This window comes from Mixophyes fleayi, chromosome 1, assembly GCF_038048845.1.
Source record: "Mixophyes fleayi isolate aMixFle1 chromosome 1, aMixFle1.hap1, whole genome shotgun sequence".
NCBI lineage: Eukaryota > Metazoa > Chordata > Amphibia > Anura > Limnodynastidae > Mixophyes > Mixophyes fleayi.
Genome location: NC_134402.1, coordinates 362,817,267 through 362,839,635, shown reverse-complemented (window position 1 = coordinate 362,839,635; position 22,369 = coordinate 362,817,267). Strand labels below are relative to the sequence as shown.

Sequence of the window (22,369 nt, the reverse complement as noted above, 5' to 3'; positions counted from 1 at the left end):
ACAATATCATTTAAAATGGATTATCTTAGCAAAAATCAGTGGTGGTTACCATAATATTCTGCAGGAGCCTCATTGGTGACCCTTGGTCCCACATATCGACATATATAAACTTCTTGGGCCTGAGTCATTAAGGAGAGCAAAGCAAAACAAAAAAGGAGTAACTTTGCACCTGAGCAAAACCATGTTGTGTTGGAGGGGGAGGTAAATTTAAAATGTGGGGGCAGATTTATAGTTGGGATAGGGCATGTCCTAGATCAACTTTAAATTTCAGTGGAAAAATAAAGCTATCAAGTATTTGTGTTCTACATAAAAAAACAGCCAGTATTTTCTTTACATGAAAAATAATAAACTGATTTGCACCCCTTGCATTGTAACATGGTTTGTCCAGGAGCAAACTTACTCCTTTTATTTGCTTTGCTCTTATTAATGACTCAGGCCCAATATTTTTATTAGCATTTATACAGCATCAGCAAACTCCACACTGCATTACAAATGGAAACACACAGTAATAAAACAAGGCCGGCTATTACCAAACAGACAAAAGATGTAAGAGGGCCCTGGCTTGCAATCCAATGCAAAATAAGAGCTTGATACATGAGGTAAATGCCACAGATTGCACATTGGTCCGATGGGAAAAGGTGCTTAGTGGGGCCATGTGATCCAGTCACATGTCAATGTGGGTGTGGGCCCAGTAGGTTGAGTAAAGAAGAATACATGTTTTCAGTGAACTGTGTAGAAGGGTGAAAATTGGCTAGAATAGTCCAGCAAGGTTAAGAGGGTGGTTCTGGAATTTGATAAGCTTGTCTAAAGAGTTGAATTTTTTAGGGAATGCTTGGAAGGTTTGAAGCTTTGTGGTACAACAATTGCACAGATTGGATGCAGCCCGAGATCAGTCATATAACCAGGAACTGGAGCAGGTAAAGAGTGTGGATGAGAGGCACAGATCTTATCCGGGGTGTAGAGTTCGTTTTGAGTGATATGTTGAGGCAAGTGAAAAGATGTATGTTATTGCAGTGTTGTTTATATGTAAGTAAAGTACAAACAACCAATGTAGGGTCTGACAAAGCAGAGCAGCAGTAGAAGAACACTTTTCAAAAAGAGGTAATCTAGTTGCTGCATCCCAAGTAGATTGTAACACATAAGTAAATGTGGGAGCTGAGTGCATGTATTATATTATATTTATTGTGAATAAAAGTAGTAAAAAAATACAAATATATTGTGTTATCTAGATCAAAGGGCATTATCTGCCCATCGATGCCCACACTTCAACTGAGTAAATTATGTTGGTAATCATACACCATTTGAATTGACATTCAACAACATGTTGATAGAGGCCTATGTCAATCTCATCCTCAAGAGTATTCTCTCGTTCCCAGTGCAAGATATGGGGGTTGTTGGTGCATTCCACTAGGGCATAACTAGGTAACTTCTGGTTCCAACGTTGTGTATGACTCCTACTTCACCCTCCCTGTCGCAGATATACTTACCAGTAAGAAGGCTATTATATTCGCCTATGGAACTCCGTGCTTAAAGTCTTTCTGTCCTGCGCAAACCAAACAGATACGTGTCAAGTTCTTGACACAGAAGCACTGATTGGCTATGTGAATTTTGTTGTTTGCTCGAATGGCAATAGAATACAACATACCAGAGCTAATGAGTTGCCTAGACTAATAGACACTGGTGCGCAAAAGGTGACCTTGTGCTCGAGGGCTGTATCTTGCCAGGCCCCTAGCACCTCTAGTTCTGCTGCTACGGCTAATGGCACCGCTGTTCTCTCTTCTCACAGTAGTACAGCCTGATCGTTATATGCATTCCATAGTTGGTTTGAATAGATCATGCTCCATAATGTGCACGAGGAGTAAAACATTTAAAGATATATAATTAATCATGCTATATGGCCCCCACACAAAAAGTAATGTAGTTTTTAAGAAAAAATACTTTATTCTGAGTAACAAAATTATGGTAACAATGCAATGTTTTAAAGAATAACAGAAGAAAGTTATTGTATCCAGTAATATTTACAGTATCTACAGATTTTTTTTCATTCAAAAAAAAGAAAAGAGAAGTTATTCTTGCAACTTCACAAAATAGGATACAGTTATGAGAAATATCAGATTTTAACAACTTCCACGGATTTCATAACTTGCGGATTTGGTTTTTGCAACTATATTTGTTTGTTGAACACTACCTGCACCAGGGTTTAAGAATTTTTGTTTTTTTAAATGTCTGCTCTCTCTCTCTGCTATGACTATCACAATTGTGTTTAACTTAAAAGTATGTATAATCATAAGAAGCATATACTGTATTATGCAAAGTGTAAGATAGACCAACATTTTAGAGGCAGAAAATGAGAATCATTTCAGGACAGATAACACATCAGTACATCATACAGGAAATAACTAGAGATGCTCAGGCTCGGATCAAGGAGAACCGAACACCCCCGAACTTAGGGGATCCGACTTGGCTTGGTACGGTCTTGCGCCCTTGGAATCGAGGCACAACCTCATTGTGACGTCGATCCAACATAGCGAGGGGTGGGAGAGAGGGCGGACCCCCATTTTTCTTTTCTGCCACTGCTGTGTGCCAATATGTCCTAGATGTGGTAAGAACTACTGTGTGTTTGTGTCATTGCTCTGTCCCTTAGCATCCAGCCAGATCGCTGCAGTCTTTGTTTGAAAGTGTACTTTCCCCCACCTCATGTGAGTGTTCATGAATCCTCACCACCCTTAGGCTCTCTGTTCTCATTACGCCTACTAGTGTGGCTCTCCTTCTAGCCTCACCACCCTGAGGCTCTCTGTTCTCCTTACACCTACTACTACTGTGGCTCTCCTTCTAGCCTCACCACTCTGAGGCTCTCTGTTCTCATTACGCCTACTACTGTGGCTCTCCTTCTAGCCTCACCACCCTGAGGCTCTCTGTTCTCCTTACACCTACTACTACTGTGGCTCTCCTTCTAGCCTCACCACCCTGAGGCTCTCTGTTCTCCTTAAGCCTACTACTGTGGCTCTCCTTCTAGCCTCACCACCCTGAGGCTCTCTGTTCTCCTTACGCCTACTACTGTGGCTCTCCTTCTAGCCTCACCACCCTGAGGCTCTCTGTTCTCCTTACACCTACTACTACTGTGGCTCTCCTTCTAGCCTCACCACTCTGAGGCTCTCTGTTCTCATTACGCCTACTACTGTGGCTCTCCTTCTAGACTCACCACCCTGAGGCTCTCTGTTCTCCTTACACCTACTACTACTGTGGCTCTCCTTCTAGCCTCACCACCCTGAGGCTCTCTGTTCTCATTAAGCCTACTACTGTGGCTCTCCTTCTAGCCTCACCACCCTGAGGCTCTCTGTTCTCCTTACGCCTACTACTGTGGCTCTCCTTCTAGCCTCACCACCCTGAGGCTCTCAGTTCTTCTTACGCCTACTACTGTGGCTCTCCTTCTAGCCTCAGCAAGCTGAGGCTCTCTGTTCTTCTTACGCCTACTACTGTGGCTCTCCTTCTAGCCTCACCACCCTGAGGCTCTCTGTTCTCATTACGCCTACTACTGTGGCTCTCCTTCTAGCCTCAGCACCCTGAGGCTCTCTGTTCTCCTTACACCTACTACTGTGGCTCTCCTTCTAGCCTCACCACCCTGAGGCTCTCTGTTCTCCTTACACCTACTACTACTGTGGCTCTCCAACTAGCCTCACCACCCTGAAGCTCTCTGTTCTCCTTACACCTACTACTACTGTGGCTCTCCTTCTAGCCTCACCACCCTGAGGCTCTCTGTTCTCCTTACACCTACTACTACTGTGGCTCTCCTTCTAGCCTCAGCACCCTGAGGCTCTCTGTTCTCCTTACGCCTACTACTGTGGCTCTCCTTCTAGCCTCACCACCCTGAGGCTCTCAGTTCTTCTTACGCCTACTACTGTGGCTCTCCTTCTAGCCTCAGCACCCTGAGGCTCTCTGTTCTTCTTACACCTACTACTGTGGCTCTCCTTCTAGCCTCACCACCGAGGCTCTCTGTTCTCATTACGCCTACTACTGTTGCTCTCCTTCTAGCCTCACCACCCTGAGGCTCTCTGTTCTTCTTACGCCTACTACTGTGGCTCTCCTTCTAGCCTCACCACCCTGAGGCTCTGTTCTCATTACGCCTACTACTGTGGCTCTCCTTCTAGCCTCAGCACCCTGAGGCTCTCTGTTCTCCTTACACCTACTACTGTGGCTCTCCTTCTAGCCTCACCACCCTGAGGCTCTCTGTTCTCCTTACGCCTACTACTGTGGCTCTCCTTCTAGCCTCACCACCCTGAGGCTCTCAGTTCTTCTTACGCCTACTACTGTGGCTCTCCTTCTAGCCTCACTACCCTGAGGCTCTCTGTTCTCCTTACACCTACTACTACTGTGGCTCTCCTTCTAGCCTCAGCACCCTGAGGCTCTCTGTTCTCCTTACACCTACTACTGTGGCTCTCCTTCTAGCCTCACCACCCTGAGGCTCTCTGTTCTCATTACGCCTACTACTGTGGCTCTCCTTCTAGCCTCAGCACCCTGAGGCTCTCTGTTCTCCTTACACCTACTACTGTGGCTCCCCTTCTAGCCTCACTACCCTGAGGCTCTCTGTTCTCCTTACACCTACTACTGTGGCTCTCCTTCTAGCCTCACCACCCTGAGGCTCTCTGTTCTTCTTACGCCTACTACTGTGGCTCTCCTTCTAGCCTCACTACCCTGAGGCTCTCTGTTCTCCTTACACCTACTACTGTGGCTCTCCTTCTAGCCTCACCACCCTGAGGCTCTATATTCCCTTTTTCCCCACTATAAAGTTATAACTGTGCAGCAGAATGTAGTACTGTGTGCCCAGGAGCCTGCGGACAGCATTCACAGAGTGCATCAGTGCTCGCGTGTCAGGAATTTCTTTAAGTCACCTGAACACTAGGATGAAATGGTAAATGTAAGAAACAAGCAGCAGCAGCTTATACTGGATCCACTGGTCCAAGTGCTCAGGTGACTTAGGGAATGGTCTTCACTTACTCACATGTACTGAGTACCTGACCCAGGAGGAAGATTCCATTACAGCATCAGTCAAACTGGGGTGCTTGGTTGATGCAGAGAAATGAAATAACTTCCCTGTGTATATGGAGCACCTGGTCTGATTGAAGATTGAAACATAAGGCAGGTGCTGAATAGTCGCTATAGCAGTGAGCTGCTTGCGCCTCCCCTGCCTCTCGATTGGTTTCTCTGTCTCTTTCCTGTAGCACCAATTAAGATGCAGGGAATGTGGACTATAGGAAGGGGGAGGCAAGCAGCTTGCTGGTATCTTAACTATGCATTGATACCTGGACTATAAGATACGCGCAGTTTGTCAGATCTGATGTTGTATCTTAAAAGGGTGTTTTCTAGTCAGAAAGTATGTCACGGTTTTGTCCAGATTATATTTTGTACAAAATAGTCAACATTTGCGCTACTGTATTGTTGGTGCTTTACTTATTTCTGTACTGTTGCTTCTCTCCATCATCCCCATTATTATATAATATAGTGCTGGCCATAGCTTAGGCAGCCTGAACCAGCCTGCATGAGTGGAGCAAGAGCTGGCATATTTATACCTGACTGCTGTACAAGATATGGGAGAAAAATGTTAGCTTGCTACTTCTAGCATTTATAGTGCCTTATATTTAAAATCATACAATGGACACTTTTACCATGATATTGTCAATGTAATAACTGAGAAATGATACAAGTAATTTTGTCCTCTGCGTTTGCTCTACATAGACTTTTTTTTTAAATGGGCATCCATTTTCAGGTGGCTTTTACCAAGGTTTTTTTTTATTGCTTTCTAAATTCTTTTCTTTCTAGTCCAAAGTCTTCACATCATTTCGTCATAATTACTTTTTTCCATGACTTTTAGATAAGACATAAAAAATACTCTGTGATAAAACTGTATCGAATGAGCAGAGCAGGTCTGCATCATATCCAAAGGTGCAGAGAATAAAGAACTCTTCTTCGAGACAAGCCAGAAAGGAGATCGAGAATGAGCTGCCATTCTGTTAGGTGGGAGGATAACTTCAATCTAAGCCTTTTTCTGAAATAGTTTGGATTGTAACTAGATTTACATCATATTTAATAAGGTAAGGTCATAGGATAAATGCTTTAAAAATATCTGTCTTGAATGTCTTGTTTAAATTGTAAAATAAAATACTGTTTCAGATGATAATTAAATCTTTTTTTTTAATCCATTGCTGATCAGCCCTCAGACAATGTTCCAACAGGTGATAAGAAAATAAGCAAAAGGTAATCTGAATATATCTGACAAAATTTCCACATAATGATATATTTACACAATTACATATTTGCATGTGGCTAAAATTCAGTTTTAATTTTCTGCCATCATCTCCATTGGCACATTTTAGAAATGAATAATCTTTTATAAGGGGTAGAGCAGCTCTTAAGAGCCAAATAATTCATCCACCAAAGACAATCCATTACATAAACATTTCAAAAACTATAAAACCTATGTTACTTAGAGGCCTTGAGCTTCAGCTTTTGTCTGTGCAAGAAGTAATAACATACAATAAAAACCGTGGGACTAGATGGCCCATGAGCATTATTATTACGAGATATTCTGTGCTTTGTAGTGAAGTGAAGGATGGTGTTTTCCAGTGTTTTCCCTGAGACACAGCATCACAGCACAGTTAGGAGGGTACAGTCATAGCTCTCCCCATATGGCAACCATATCCCTTATACATGGTCATAGGGAACTGCCAAACCAATGTTGTAATTGTATCCGGTCACCTCGCTATAAGAGGAACGACAAATTGGAAGGATGCTTTCAACAGACCTCTGATCCACTGAGAACTCATATACATTAATGGTGCCCCGATGCCTGCAATGAAAGAGAGGAAGATCACTTCTTTTCCCATGCTATGTTTTCTGAGACATACAACAATGCTTGATAAAGTAATAGAAACATTAGCATGACAACCTGGGGTCATTTTTGGAGTTAACGTTTCACAAAGATTCCCAAAGACCACTAAAAAAAAAAATCTGTTTTATAGGTAATAGTTTATCGACCTAGTATATGCAATGTATTATAAGGCAAAACTAAGCTTCAGAGCTTTCAATCTAAATCTCGCCCAATACCGGACATTAAATTGGACCTGTTATGTAAACATAACTGTACACCGAACAAACCATACATAAACATGCGTTACATTTGCTGCATTATACAGCCATACAGGATCTTACTAATGTCTGCGTACATCCCATGTGCTGGCAGGAGCATGCTCACTATGCACCTGAGATCCCTTCTGTGACATCATCAGACTGGATGAAAGGCTCCTCATTGGCTCCGAAAGCTCATATGAGTTTAATAGCACAGCATCCTCAGCCCACACAGCCATCTAATTTAAATCATGGCAAAATGCATTAATGCAGGGAGTAGCAGACAGAAAGCACATTTTTAGAATTTCTTTTTTTTATTCAATAAATGGTATGTGTGGTAATAATTGCACATTGAAATTAGTATTTACCTGTGTCTGTCTAATTTACATTACATACAACCATTACCAGAACTTTAACGTCAGCAATACTGAGAACTTGTGGTCAATCCTCAAGAAGTGGCTGGACAAACAAAAACCCACAAATTCTGACAAACTCCAAGCATTAATTGGGCAAGAATGGGCGGCCATCAGTCAGTATATGGCCCAGAAGTTGATTGACAGCATGCTTCAAAAAGAAGGGTCAACACTTCAAATACTGGCTGTTTGCACAAACTTAATGTAATTGTCAATAAAAGTCTTTGACACTTACAAAATGCCTGTAATTTTACTTCAGTATACCATAGCAACATCTAACAAAAAGGTCTAAAAACACTGAAGCAGCAAACTTTGTGAAAACCAATACTTGTCATTCTCAAAACTTGTAGCCATTACTGTACATAGTCCTTTAAAGCAAAACTACAAGCCCCAGCATGCCCTTCCAGCTATCAACAGGTTGTCTACTGGCAAAGCATGCTGGGGCTTGTAGTTTCACAACACCTGGAAGGCCGCAGGTTGGACAGGCCTGCTTTAAAGTAATCCAATTCAGTATCACCTTCCTACAGCACTCACCTTATTTATATCTTCACATGTTCCAAGGCATCTCCTCTGCTTCTATCAAAACAGTCTACTTCCTGTACCTTCCACTGCTCTTATTCTTTTCCTCAGGCTGTTCCTTACATCTGAGATTCCATCTCTCTTGAACTTAAACTGGCTACCCACCTATCTACAAATCAAAATCCTATTGAACATAGCGGATGCACATTTTACCAATATTATGGCAAAGAGTAATGCAGATTTTTGCTCACACCTCTATGCGGTGCGAGCACAAATCAGCGTGTGTTCTGTAACGGCTGAACCATTACGCACGGATTTTTATGAATTAAATCTGCCACTTAGAATGCATTGGTTTTTTTTTTTAAAACATGACTGTACATAATGTACTTTTACTTATTAACAAATCTACCCATTCTATGTCTCCAGCTAAGTACAATGTTCAAGCTATTTGTGATAGGCAATGATTTCTAATGCCAATGAATTGTATTCTAATGTCTGATCTTGCCATTACTCTCAATTTGTTTATCCTGGTAAGGCGCTGCATGCATAAATACTGTATGTTAGTAAATTAATGGCTAAGTGGCTGTCTTGCTGTGGTGGAATAGTGTACAAGCTTTATCAATCCACATCTTTTGATTTGTAGTAGTCTGTTCTCATTGTCAAAACGTTGAAAATATTTTAATAGAATACATTAGAGAGCACATAAAGATGAAAGGATGCTATAATACAGTTCTCATGGTTCATGGAAACAATGCGCATAACAAGGTCAGATCAATTTCAAGATATGTATTTACTGAAGAGTAGAAAAGGGCCTTGGAGTAGACAAGGAGGGATTCTTACCGTCGGTGAGCAGTCAGATCATCGTCCATGATGCTGGCCCCACGGGGACTCTTCTCATCAGGAATGTTTGCTGTGATCAAGCTTTGGGAATTAAACCAGATGTAACGAACAGGGTGTCTACAGAGAGATAAACAGCATACAATACATGTCATTGTAGCCAACATGAAAAAGATATTTATTTGCTTACAAATATTTGCATGCATCTGGTTACACAGAAGAGAAAGGGAGACCGTTGCTATTAATTATTATTTTTTTTTAATTTATATTGCACTTTTCTCCAAAAGGACTCAAAGCACGTTTTCATTTTGCAGACGGTGAGGCGGCCATCTTACTGTCCTATGCAGACATTCACATCAGTCCCTGCCCCATAGAGACCATTTTTGTCAGAAGCCAATTAACCTATCAATTATGTTTTTTAACTAAATTCTTTACATATGTTTAGATTAACATATTATACATAGTATTCAATTTGGATTTTAATGCATATTGTAATTATAATTAGGGAAGTTTTGACGATCTGCATTTTGGGCAGAATTTGAGAAGAGTCAATGCATCATGTAAAAAGTGCATTGCTACTGTTTGTGTTGGTAAGGTTATGATTTCTTGCCTTACATATAATGCAGTCACATGACACCATCTAGTGGCACAGAAGTAGAATGCATCAGAAGTACCTTTTATGCTTAAACACAGAAAAAAGCTTTTTCAGTGATAGGTGCACTCTGCTAGAGGCTGTATTCAAACAATGAAAAATTGATAAATATTGTTCTTCTAACATTACCCGCAGCTCAAAGATCTCTATACAAAAGGGAATGGGTTTGTGTGCAGTTTTTTTTGCAAACATCTGACCCCCACTGTCCTGTTGTCTGCTTATACTATTTACTTTAAAATTACAATTTGTACAAACAATACAAATAAGCAAAGCAATATGTTCAACTATTTAACAATAATAAAAGGGACAAAAAGAGAGAAGCAAACAAAAACAAAACATTGTCCGTGTGCTATTTAAACAATTTTTAAACTTGGCTAAAAGGGAGAGGGAGAGTAGGGAAAGGGAGAGGAAAGGGGAGAGGGGAGAGGGGAGAGGGTAGGAGATGGATCATCATTACAACTAAACCTCATACATGGAGGCCCTTTTGGATTTCAGCAAAGAGGGCGGGAAAGTTTGTAATATAACCCACCCCCCCCCCCCCCCCAAGAATATAATTACCTTTGATGTCAAATGACATTACACTTCCATTAGCAGAAAATGATATTATTATATGGGCTATGTCATGGAAAAGATTCAGGCTTACAGTAGTTTATTTTATATCCCGAGAGTGTTTGTGACCAAAGAAAATAGTTAGGCAGGTACTTGTTACAAAATTGAGCCTTTCGGTCTAGTTAATAGGAGATAAATATAGCAATAACCAGTACCGTGCATGCATCTCCCACAACTTGGTACCCATCCTCTGATCCCAAGTACAGGTCAGACCCTCCTCTCCTCCAGAGACCACTTTCCAGTCATCCATGCGCACTGCTGAGACTCCCAAGTGGTGGGCATACAGGGAACAGAGAGATTTGCTGCATCGCATGTCATACACACGCACCCTGGAAAACAAATCATTAACTCACACATATGCTCTTTGTAACACAAAACCTGTATTTTACAGTAGAAATTAAAAAAACAACATACAGTAACTGTTTGCTACATATTGTCACAAGATCCCTTTAAAAAATGTGGGGGAAAAATCATAATATTTGAAAATAGAGACATCAATTTATTCATTTGCACATCCAGAGACAGTCATGTTAGTCTATTATCGTTTACAAGTGAGTATCACACAATGGGAAAACACGATTGGAGACACGAGAAAGGTTTAAATTCTTTGGTGAAGTAAGCTAGCCACTAACTTTACTTGGACATAATATTATCTTCTTACATCTGGGGGTATATTTACTAAACTGCGGGTTTGAAAAAGTGGAGATGTTGCCTATAGCAACCAATTAGATTCTAGCTGTCATTTTGTAGAATGTACTAGATAAATGACAGCTAGAATCTGATTGGTTACTATAGGCAACAGCTCCACTTTTTCAAACCCGCAGTTTATAATATACCCCCTAGTCCTGTTCCACAGAGACTATAGACCTATTGTGATCAGTTATGGGCAGTAACAGGAATAATCTTATTGACTGTCAGCACAGCTGATTTGATGGTGATCTGCGATTTTTGGTTTAGAGGCAAAACTCAGTGAACATTAATTTGCAGGCTATAATAGCTACTGCTAAATAAGAGTGATTTAGCCCTACCATGGATTACTAAATGCTTCCCTGTGCATAAAAGTATACAAAATTATTTATGATTATATTGGGATTATGATTAGCTCCTATGTTGTGCTATATAAGTGATCATTTGATAAGTCCCTCATCTTTAACTGTTTATATATGAGAATATCTTATTTATACATTGAATACGTGTTATGACCTTATATGATTGTGTTATATATATATATATATATATATATGCATTAGTAGATATATTTATTTTCCAGTTTTTAATTACACTTCTATAATTTCTTTTGATCAAATTTTATATTATATTATATATTTAGATAATATATGATTATCACCTTCAGCGCTGTTTGCTTCAGTTTTTTTGTGTTATATAGTGTTTACTTAGGAAGTGGCAACTAGCCGTGCACAGTCAGCTGCTGAGTGATTATCTGTGTATATATATTTGTGTATTAAATTTAGCGCCTTGATCACCCCCTTTGGATTTATAATTGAAAATAGACATGAGTGGTAAATAGTTCAAGAGATGACATCATAATAGAGCAGAGCCATTGGCACACATTATACGTTGCTCTGGCCCTTGGAGGTATGGTTATACCATACCTCCAAGGGCCACCTTTTGTTAAGAAATAACCACAAGAGATGTATCTGGTATTATTTGTCAAGTGGTAACTTTCTTACTGTGCTCCTCTCTGTAAGTAGTTTGTATACAAAGTTGTATATTCCAGTCATGTACAAATATCAACAATACATTAAAATCTTGGATTTCAGGAAAGTAGAAGTGTTACCTAGGCCCTTTCACTTAAAACAAAAAAATCAGCTATTTCTAAATATGCTCAAAATGTTTTTTTTATTTATTAATGCTTTATTATGTACTACGTGTTTGTTCAATAACTTGCCTATTATATACTGCAATTTATGCTTAATTTCCTGGTATTATTGCACATATGCATAGTACAATTTCCTCACTGTACAACAATGCATTTTTTGGCACCATATAATGAAGCATCAATAATAATAATAATGATGAAATTAACCCCACTAAATAAAATCATTTCAATAAATATAAAAGATAAAGATACAGCTGATAAACATCACTTAAACATAATTGCATAGGTCACGCTAAAACAGAGCAGTACATGAAAAAGAGGTCCCTTACATTTAAACAATACTGCTTAATAGTGCACATCTGTTACTACACATCTACTACCCCAGCACCGACAATCAGAGGTCATTATATATAAAGTACTTCCAACATCAGCACATATATGTTGTGCTTCTACATGTTTTGTTTTCCTTTTGTTTGTACAAATCTTATTTTTTTTATATTCTTACAATTGAAAACGAGCACTCTACATAGTTTTCTCCCTAGATACATACGTGTCCTCTTACCAACCCATGAATTACCACTGTATAGCAGAGAAAACCCAACTGCTCCGTATAATATAATGCTGTAATTCAAGCACTTCATTTGCTAAACCTTGGTGACCAGTAATGGTGGGGATGTGAAAGTAAGGGGTTGGGTACTTCAATGCAGTGGTGGATCTAGAAAATGGTTGTACCCCGGGCGATTTAGGGGGGTGATTCAGGCCCCGCACCCTTTCTGACTTCTGAGGCTGCCAGCGGCTGCACAGTATGTGCAGGTCCACTTGGCAGTGACAGGCAGGGGACAATGTGCTGCCTGGCTGCTCTGATTGTGTTTTAAACACTATCAGAGCAGCCGGGCAGCACACTGTCACTGCCGAACGGACCTGCACATAGTGTGCAGCCGTCGGCAGCAAGCCCCCGCTAGGGGGGGGGGGGGGGGTGATTGCCCCGATCGCCCCCCCCCCCTGGATCCGCCACTGCTTCAATGCGATGATGAAAAAGCCAACCTCAGTTTCCCCTACATGGCGAGTGTGAACCTCTCATTCACGACAGACTTGTAATCCCGAATGTTTGAAAAACAGACCTGCAACAATCACGACGAATGAACATGCCAGCACCAGAAAATGACGTGAGTTTGAAGGGCAATACTATTATTCCTGCTATTAAGGGGGTAATGCAAGGAGGCGCCGGCTGTACAATCTAGAAGCCTTGGTTAAAAAAAACAAAAACAAAACACATTGTACAGGCGGCTCCTCCTTGCATTACTGCCTTAAAAGCGGGAATAATAGTATCGGGCTTCAAACTGACATCATTTTGTGGTGCCGGCATATTCATTCGTCGCTGAATGACAAAAATTGCAGCTTAGCAAGAGGGCAACTTGACCCTTTGTTACTCAATAACTGCTATCGTTCTATTGAATGTATCTGAATCAAGGGCATGTAGTTATAGTTGTAATGATCATCATGATTACACTTAGTTCTAAACAATAGAATACCAATATACCATACTTGGTACGCCTAGAAAATCTTCATTTAAACAGATTTAGTTTACCATCTCTGCGGTTGTATTAATAGTTTGACAATATCTAAGCGTGTATGAATTCCTTATTTTTTTGCATTCATCCATAAATAAAATTTGTGACTCATTTTAAGCCTAGCAGTGGTATATTTTTCTAAAAGTTTAGAAACTGTCAAGATAGAAAAGATTTATATCACATTGGAGTGATGTACATCAATAAGATATGTAAATCCTGGAGCGGCCCAGTCAAGCCTAGACATCAAATGCACTGTGGATCTCTGGGATGATCTTACAATGGCTACTCCCCAATGGTCCCTATCCAAACTGATGTGGGCAGCACAGTGGCTCATTGGTTAGCACTTCTGTCTCACAGCACTGGGGTGATAAGTTCAGATCCTGACCATGGCCTTATCTGTGTGGAGTTTGTATGTTCTCCCCGTGTCTGCATGGGTTTCCTCCGGGTGCTCTGGTTTCCTCCCATGCTCCAAAAACATACTGGTAGGTTAATGGGCTGCTATCAAATTTACCATAGTCTTTGTGTGTGTATGTTAGGGAATTTAGACTGTAAGCTCCAGTGGGGCAGGGACTGATGGGAGCGAGTTCTCTGTACAGCGCTGCGGAATTAGTGGCGCTATATAAATTGCTGATGATGATGGAACTTGAGCAATAACGCAAAAGTTGGTAGAGGCTCCCCCAACTAGAATCACAGCTCTAATGGTAGCTAAAGATATTTCTACCAAGTATTAAAACAAGAAGGATAAATACATAATCAATTACTGTCTATTTTTATTTGGAATTAATTAACAAAAAGCATTAGAGTATTTTGTGTTGATTAGTGCTAAGAATCCCAAATAAATCCATTTTGAGAAAGTGTCCCTCAGGTGTAAGATACAAACATTTCCAAATGAACAGCTTCTACCATCCTTTTAGCTGATTAGCAAATCCTTTCCAGCAGACATGAAACACACCCCTGGGTGCACTATTAGGTACTTCACCATAACCTTCTAGCAAAACTATATGACTGGAAATAAAGTGCCGGATTCCTCACCATATGCAAACTTTCTTTAGCACATGACTCTTACTTAGATTACAACTGATCCATACCACTAATTGTTTAATTTAAAAGTAGAGTCTATATAAATTTTAATAATGTCGAAAAAAAATCTATACTGTTTTTTTTTTTTAATTCTTAGCCGCAATTAATAACAAAATAATTTGCATATTGCTCGGTTTTTCTTACAACTTTATGGTTGAAATACGGAATATCCTATAAGCTTCTCCGTTGCGCTGAGACTTATGTCTGTCACGTGTTCCTGGCAGAAAGAGGATATGTAGAATGCGGAAAATTGCTACAGGCTAGGTATCACTGATCCCTATGCTGAAACATGTGCATTACACACATATACATTCCTTCAAAACCAGTGCTAGGGCTGTAATATTGCTCTAATAGCTGTAATTATAAAGATGTGTATGCCAGGTTTGGTGACTTACATGAGACTAGAGGGGTGGAGTGAGTTTTAGGTTGGACTCTCCTTCCAGACGAGTAGATGTGCTCAACGTAGTAAATTAATAGCAATTAGCAATGTATCTTATTATTATGGACAGGTGGATATGAATTGAAAATATGTGGGTGTAGTTTCTTTGTCATTAGAGTGTTAGTATCACTACACATTCTGTGAAAACCATAATCTAGTGAATTTGTGCTCACGCAATAGCACTAATGTAAACTGCAGTCTATTGGTGTTGTCATTATAACCGAAGCAAAACCACACAAAATATATCAATCTGACAGCTTTTCAGCAACTTCACATTATTTTAAACAATGCAATTCTGCACCCACCCTAATTGTAAACAATGTTTTTATGAAAAAAGAAAAAAAAGAAAAACAAAGAAGGAATTCTAGCCCTTTACTTCCGTCTTATTAGGGAGAGATGCAATTTGGCAAGGGACATATATAGTTCTCAATAACAATATTTATAAATCTGGTAAAACTGTATTTTGGAAAGAACACAGGCTAAAACGAGAAGAATAATTAATCAAGAATGTCACGATCCAGTGCCCTGAAATAACGAGCTCTGGCACAAATCCACAGCTCTATGGCATCTTTACTCCCTCGGTTCCGTGGATTGGGGATGGGTGCAGGTGCCTGGAATAGGGGAATCGGAGGGTGGTGAGTGTCAGCTTGAAAAGAGGAAATGCTGCTTTGCCAAAACCCAGCACACCCAGCTCAGAAGAAGAGCAGGAACATTTTGCCAAAAAGTCATCTGGTAACATTCTGTTGTTTTACTATTCAGACAGTTTAGGCACATTCTGAAAACCTTTGTACGAAAACACAGGCTATCTAAACACTAGATCATACCATGTTATAATTCACTCTGTGGTCCTCACGCAAACATTACATGTCTGTAGCAAGTGAGATAATATATTGTATGTGTCTAGGTCACCACAATTACTACATTTCCAATATACATGTTCTTTACTACAATGGTGTCTATCTTGAAACCAAAATCTACACTTGGACCTCCAGGGCCGTACAATGGTCTGCAGTCAACCTCCATAGACTCTATTGCATGATATAATTTCCTTATACTACGATCTAGCCAATGAGAATATACTGGTAACATCCACTGATCAGCCACAACATTAAAACCACCTAATATTACAAAGGTCCCCCCTCGTGCCGCCAAAAGAACTCTGACCCATCAAGGCATGGACTCCACAAGACCTCTGAAGGTGCCCTGTGCTATCTGGCACGAGTTAGCAAAAGACCTTTTAAGTTGTGAGGTGGGGACTCCATGGTTTAGACTTGTTTTTCCAGCACATCCCACAGATGCTCGATTAGATTGAGATCTGGGGAATGTAGAGGCCAAGTCAACACCTTAAACTCTTTGCCGTATTCCTCAAATCATTCCTGAACAACTTTTGCAGTCTGGCAGTGCACATTATTCTACTGAAAGAGGCCACTGCCATCAGGGAATACTGTTGCCATGAAGGGATGTACTTGGTCTAGAACAATGTTTAGGTAGGTGGTACGTGTCACATCAACATGAATGCCAGGACCCAAGGTTTTCCAGCAGAACGTTGCCCAGAGCATCACACTGTCTCAGCCAGCTTGCCTTCTTCCCACAGTGCATCCTGATGCCATCTCTTCCCCAGGTAAACAACGCACACGCACCCAGCCGTCCACACAATGTAAAACGAGACTGAGCAGACTAGGCCACCTTCTTCCATTTCTGGCGCTCACATGGCCACTGTAGGTGCTTTCAGCGGTGGACAGGAGGTCAGCATGGGCAATCTGACCGGTCTGCGGCTAAGTAGTAAGCTGCGATGCACTGTCTGTTCTGACATCTATCATAGACAGCATTAACTTTTTATTAGTAATTTGTGCTACAGTAGCTCTTTTGTGGGATTGGACCAGACGGGCTAGCTTTCACTCCCCACTCGTATCAATGAGCCTTGGGTACCCATGACCCTGTCCCCAGTTCACCGGTTGTCCTTAATTGGACCACTTTTGGTAGGTACTAACCACTGCATACCGGGAACACCTGCCGTTTTGGAGATGTTCTGACCCAGTCGTCTAGCCATCACAAATTGGCCCTTGCCAAAGACACTTAGTTCCTTACGTTTGCCAATTTTTCCTGCTTCCAATACATCAACTTCAAGGGGTGAATTAAATTAGCGGTACCGCAACATCGCAGATTTCTCTACACAGCAACGCAGAGTGCCTTTGCGACTGTTCCAGAGGAACTCCATGCATAACTGAATTCTCCCACCCAAGAACTGACTTTTCACTTGCTGCATAATATATCCCACCCCTTGACAGGTGCCATTATTATGAGATAATAAATGTTATTCACTTTACTTATCAGTGGTTTTAATGTTGTAGCTGATCGGTTTATATGGTTTTTGCTTTCTGAAAAATCACTGCAATAGTCTATGTGTGTTTAATTTTGCAGTAATTCATTCAGATTACCATAGAAACACATATATCAAGCTTACGTTGACTACTGAAATTTTCACACTTTACATAGCTAGTTCAAAAGTACATAACCAAAAGATAATTATTTGCTATAGACTCACTCTTAAGTGAAAAATGTTATGACTGGTGATGTAAGCTTCAATTTCCTGTCCTAATATGCTCCATGAATGCTATCTGCAGAATTCATAAAGGGTATTAACACTTTAACCAACTTCTACAGTCTGTAATCATTGTTTTCTATAGGATAGCACACAGCTGAAACTGTAGTAAAGGCCTGTGCTATAGAGTGTGTCGGTAGACAGATTTATCACACTGCAATGCCTCTCTCTCATCCTGCAAAATACATAATGTAATTAGCATCAGACCACACCATTCAGAAGTTTTGCATTTAGCCATGTCATTGTTGTGAGAGTTGTGTGCTCATTTGTGTTCCTCAAACCACATTACAACCTCTACTTATCGAAAGTGAAAATAGTCATAGCTAATGATATAATCAATTTCTCGCTCAATATCCTTCTTTCTATCCATATCATATTATATATATCTCTATCTACAGATATCTATCTCTATATCTATAGATATATCTATCTATCCATCTATATATCTATCTATCCATCCATATATCTATATCTATATCTATATCTATATATAAAATGTTCTTTGTGCGACGCTGTTCTTAAAAGCGGTTGAGAAATCTAGACATAAAAGTAGAACCCATCATAATATCTATCTATCTATATCTTATATCTATATCATATATAGTGGGGAGATCTTGGAAACATCAGGGCCAGCCCTGGACTCAACGGTTTGGTCCCGGCAGTCACTATGCAGACAGGGAGCCTTACTGCAAATCCAATACTGTTAGCTGCCTGTTGGTGCAGCCACGGTTCTCTCAATACAGTGTCATGAGATGTCGTAATCTTACGAGACCAGACCAAGTACTGTCCACAACGACAGGTAGCAAACATCAAGTGGATATGCTGCCAGGCTGCCTGTCACCAAGAAAAATAAGACAATGTCTGTGTGCACTACTGGAGCCTAAAGAAGAGGAGGGAGGAGCAGTACAGAAGAGAGGAAGGTAAGTGAAATGTGCTTAAAAAATTGCATGTGATAAATGGAGGTGATAAAGTGTCTGGGCCATAAAAAATTGTTTTACTAGAGGCAGACCGGTTGATTAGGAATGTATCTATTGACCTCTAACCAGCGGTGCATCCAACATGGGGACAGGGTGTGAAATGTACAAGGGCCCAATAGTCAATGAGGTCCCCTGAGCAGGGCCGGATTAACCCGAGGTCTAACTGGGCTATAGCCCAGGGGCCTCGGGTATCCAGGGGGCCATTCAAAGTCCGCAGCAGCATTATTGATCGGTCCGGGGGCGGGGGCGCCCCCAGCCCGATCAATGCTGCTGAGCACAGTCAGTCCAGTCCTCCGTCCCCGACGCTCAGTACTCTGCTTACTGAGGAGATCTCGCGAGTGAACTCTCGCAAGATCTCCTCAGTAAGGAGCTTACAGCGCGCCGCGGAAGGAGGACTGCAGTGACAGGTAAGCACTTGGGGGGGGTCCTCACGGGGGATGGCTCACATTGGGGGCCTCACGGGGGAATGGAGGCGCCCTTAGCCCAGGGGCCTCCATTCCCGTAATCCAGCCCTGCCCCTGAGTTGTAGGTCCACTCAGCACCGCACAGCAAGGCTGGGGCACATGTAACATTGCCTTCTGTGTTTTTTTACATTTTTCTGCCACTGCCAGCTGCTCTTACCCCGCTGCTGTGTGAAGGAGTCAGAGTGATGCTGCTCCTCCAATATGTGGGTAGTCTGTGCAGAAGACAATTGACAATCATCATGGGTGTCACAGATGCTCTGAACATTGTTCCTTCCCACATTGAGCAGCAGAGGTGGGAGCTGCAGCTGTGAGGACCAGAGCTCTAGGGAATAGGTGACTGTGTTGCAGTACACGTGATAAGGTGAGAATGGTTGGGCAGCATATGTGACAAGTGGGGAGAGTATATGTCACATGTTTCCCCACCAGTTTTCCCTTGTGACATATGATAACCACTCTCCAGGGGGTAGTATGGGGGCAAGAGCTACTCTTGCACACAAGTCACCAAAATATATAAACGCCCCTGCCCTAACCTACCTTCTGTCCCTGTTTCCAGTAACCAAAAGATGTGGAGGGCAGTCTTTTAGGTTGATACACGTAAAGTCACCAGCAGAGTTACCCAACGTTGTGATGCACTGACCAGTCTGCAGGTTGTACACATGAATCTGTGGATAGATGATACAGGTAGTCAAACAGCCAGTTAGGAAGATTCTATAAACCTACAGTATAATCCGGCTCAACACAAAAAAAAGATTTAAGAGTTATATAAAGGTAATAAATACCAAAAGTGCTTATTATGAGACTGGATTTTACTACATATATTAAGCATATCTTAAGATGCAACAAAAAAGTTTATGATACATGAATAATAGATGCTTCATTTATAAAGCAGCTTGCTACAATCTGATGTCATTTTTGACAATGAGCCAGAGTGGCTATGGGGCCAGTATGAGCAGATATAAATATTGGGTCTGCTAACAATCAGAAAATTGACTTGTTATGCCATCCCAAAGGTGATGAGAAGTGGGCAACGATAAACTTTCCAGTCCACGGCACTTAGAGGTCTTCTATGTACAGCAAGGATCGGTCTCATGAGGGTGATAACTGGTGTTCTTACTCAACCACCATATTACAAGGATGCCTAATTACCTTCTTAAAGCTAAGGTTCTAAAGGCAGAAAACTGCATCTATGCCCCACTGTATAAGAAATCTACTACATTCAATTTGTAACTTTTATGTTTCCAGAATGAAATACAAAGGTGTACACATGCATGTATAATATATATATATATATAATTTTTTACACATATAGTGCTGCAAATATATATAGTTGACATTTCTAAAGTGCTTTCAAAAATCTCACTCTTGTTAACACAGTGTCGCATTTTCTGTTCTCATTAACTTGATCTTGACGGAGTAACCAGTCGTCATATAATTATCAAAACTGAGGAAATTCTCGATGAGCGTATGAAGACTGAGTACAATAAGATATGCAGAGATTTAAACACTAACTTATGTGCAAAAATTGTCAGAAATGCAACTGGCAATGTGTGCACAATAAACATGGCTGACAGCTTCAGCTGAATCAGGAAGGTACTCCCGAGGATCTGTGCCGATAATCGAGACAATACAATAGTTGCATTTATCTCTTGCTTATTCTCCTCGGAACCTAACAAAAGAATTCCCAATTTAAATGTGAAATATTTTGCAGTGCAGTCAATCTAATAAAGTTTAGTGTGCAAATGAGTGTCATTGTTGCCATCTTACACACATCACTAAAAATTGTCATAAAGGTTGTGGAAACCAAGATGACAACTCGGAATGATGATCGATTAAAGCACTGAGCGGAGATGTAAAATTATTCATCACCAGTTATTTCAAACACTTTTACCCAAACACAAGATGTGTGTGGATATGGGAAGTGTCCAATCACAAAGCTCCCGTCCTCTTCAGGGTGCAGAGAGTAATTATCCTAAGAGGCGCAACCTGATTGATTTGCAGGGTGATGTCAGCTGGGAAAGCAGTGCCAAGCACCAGTCCCCTGTACCTAACACACTGCAGCCATCTGGATTACTTCATTTCTGTGGCTATGATTCGTTTACACAGTAATGATTATCTTAACCCATTCAGTCTTATTCATTACATCTGCTATTGTAACAAAATACATTTCTTGGCAACAGGTTTTATATCTCCTGCTATAAAACGAGAACAAAGGCTATATAAAAGTACCGGTTACTGAAGATGGATTTATGTATCACGGCACAAATGAAGATAAATAATGGCTCTATATGCATCAAAGAATGCGGTCACATAAATGCACCTTAACACAAAGATTTTTATTGACAACATGACACAATTTGCAAAAGTAAATTGGAATCTGGTACATAGGACTTGTGGACAAGGTCTTGCATAAGCCAGGCAATCTTTGAAAACAGTGAGTTATACAGATATTATCAAGGAGTTGTTTATAAACTCCTTAACAATGGGATGGGACAATATACAAGTTCAAAGGAGTTGTACAACAAACAAAAAAAATAGGCAAGAAAAACGCAGAGAATAAATAACATAAAAAATAAAAAGAGAGAGTATATAGCTAAAAATACTTATGTGAATTAGAGTCACAGACCAGAAATGTAGAAATAAGAGTTGCAGCACGTTACTCTCTTAGTATGTCTTCTGTGGCTGAATCTGCACAGTTTCATAAATGATATTAACCCTGGAAATGTGCTGCAGTGAGGGGTGTTAGGGGTTAACATGTGACCCGTCACAACTCTAGGTCCTAATGAAGTTTTGACTGTATGACAGACTTGTACACAGGAAATACTATTAATGTTATATGTACCTAATTGCAATGTATAGTTACTAACACAAATATCATAATTGAGAAAAATCAGCTATAAAAACGTGTCTCCCTCATTTCTGTGTCATATATGCCATAGGCATTATTTACCTGCTGTTTGTGTGGGCAGGCGTCCCTGTGACACCTCATACAGACATGGAGAATGGTGAACAATGTAGATATTATATAGCTGGATCACATGTCTGTTGAGATACATTTACCATTTTGAAGAGTACAGGTAAAGAAGACCTGTAGGCAGGGGTGTAACTAGCAGTCACAGGGGCACACAGTAAAACATGGCAGTATTACTACTCCGCTCTGATAAGGCTTACAGGGGTACTGGGGCTTCACTATGCATGTGCTGATCCTAGTGCTTGCTCAGAACAGCTGAGCTGAAGAAAGTAATTC

The 22,369-nt window shown here is 40.7% G+C and overlaps 1 protein-coding gene across 2 annotated transcripts in view; it reads right to left on the bottom strand.

Moving 5' to 3' along the window:
• Nucleotides 1-1,918: 1,918 nt before the first annotated feature.
• Nucleotides 1,919-22,369, bottom strand: part of FBXW8 (F-box and WD repeat domain containing 8) — an 87,765-nt gene continuing 67,314 nt past the window's right edge. Inside the window, exons 8-12 of one of the 2 annotated variants that reach the window (XR_012678052.1) lie at nt 19,660-19,787; nt 10,308-10,481; nt 8,895-9,011; nt 8,070-8,223; nt 6,765-6,844 (exon numbers count right to left, since the gene is read on the bottom strand). Coding sequence is in view for 1 of the 2 variants with exons in the window: in XM_075178514.1 (XP_075034615.1) it covers nt 6,700-6,844; nt 8,895-9,011; nt 10,308-10,481; nt 19,660-19,787 (564 nt within the window). In the remaining variant the exon portion in view is untranslated. Of the gene's footprint in view, nt 6,845-8,069; nt 8,224-8,894; nt 9,012-10,307; nt 10,482-19,659; nt 19,788-22,369 lie in introns of both variants that reach the window. The other variant, XM_075178514.1, reaches the window with a different exon arrangement.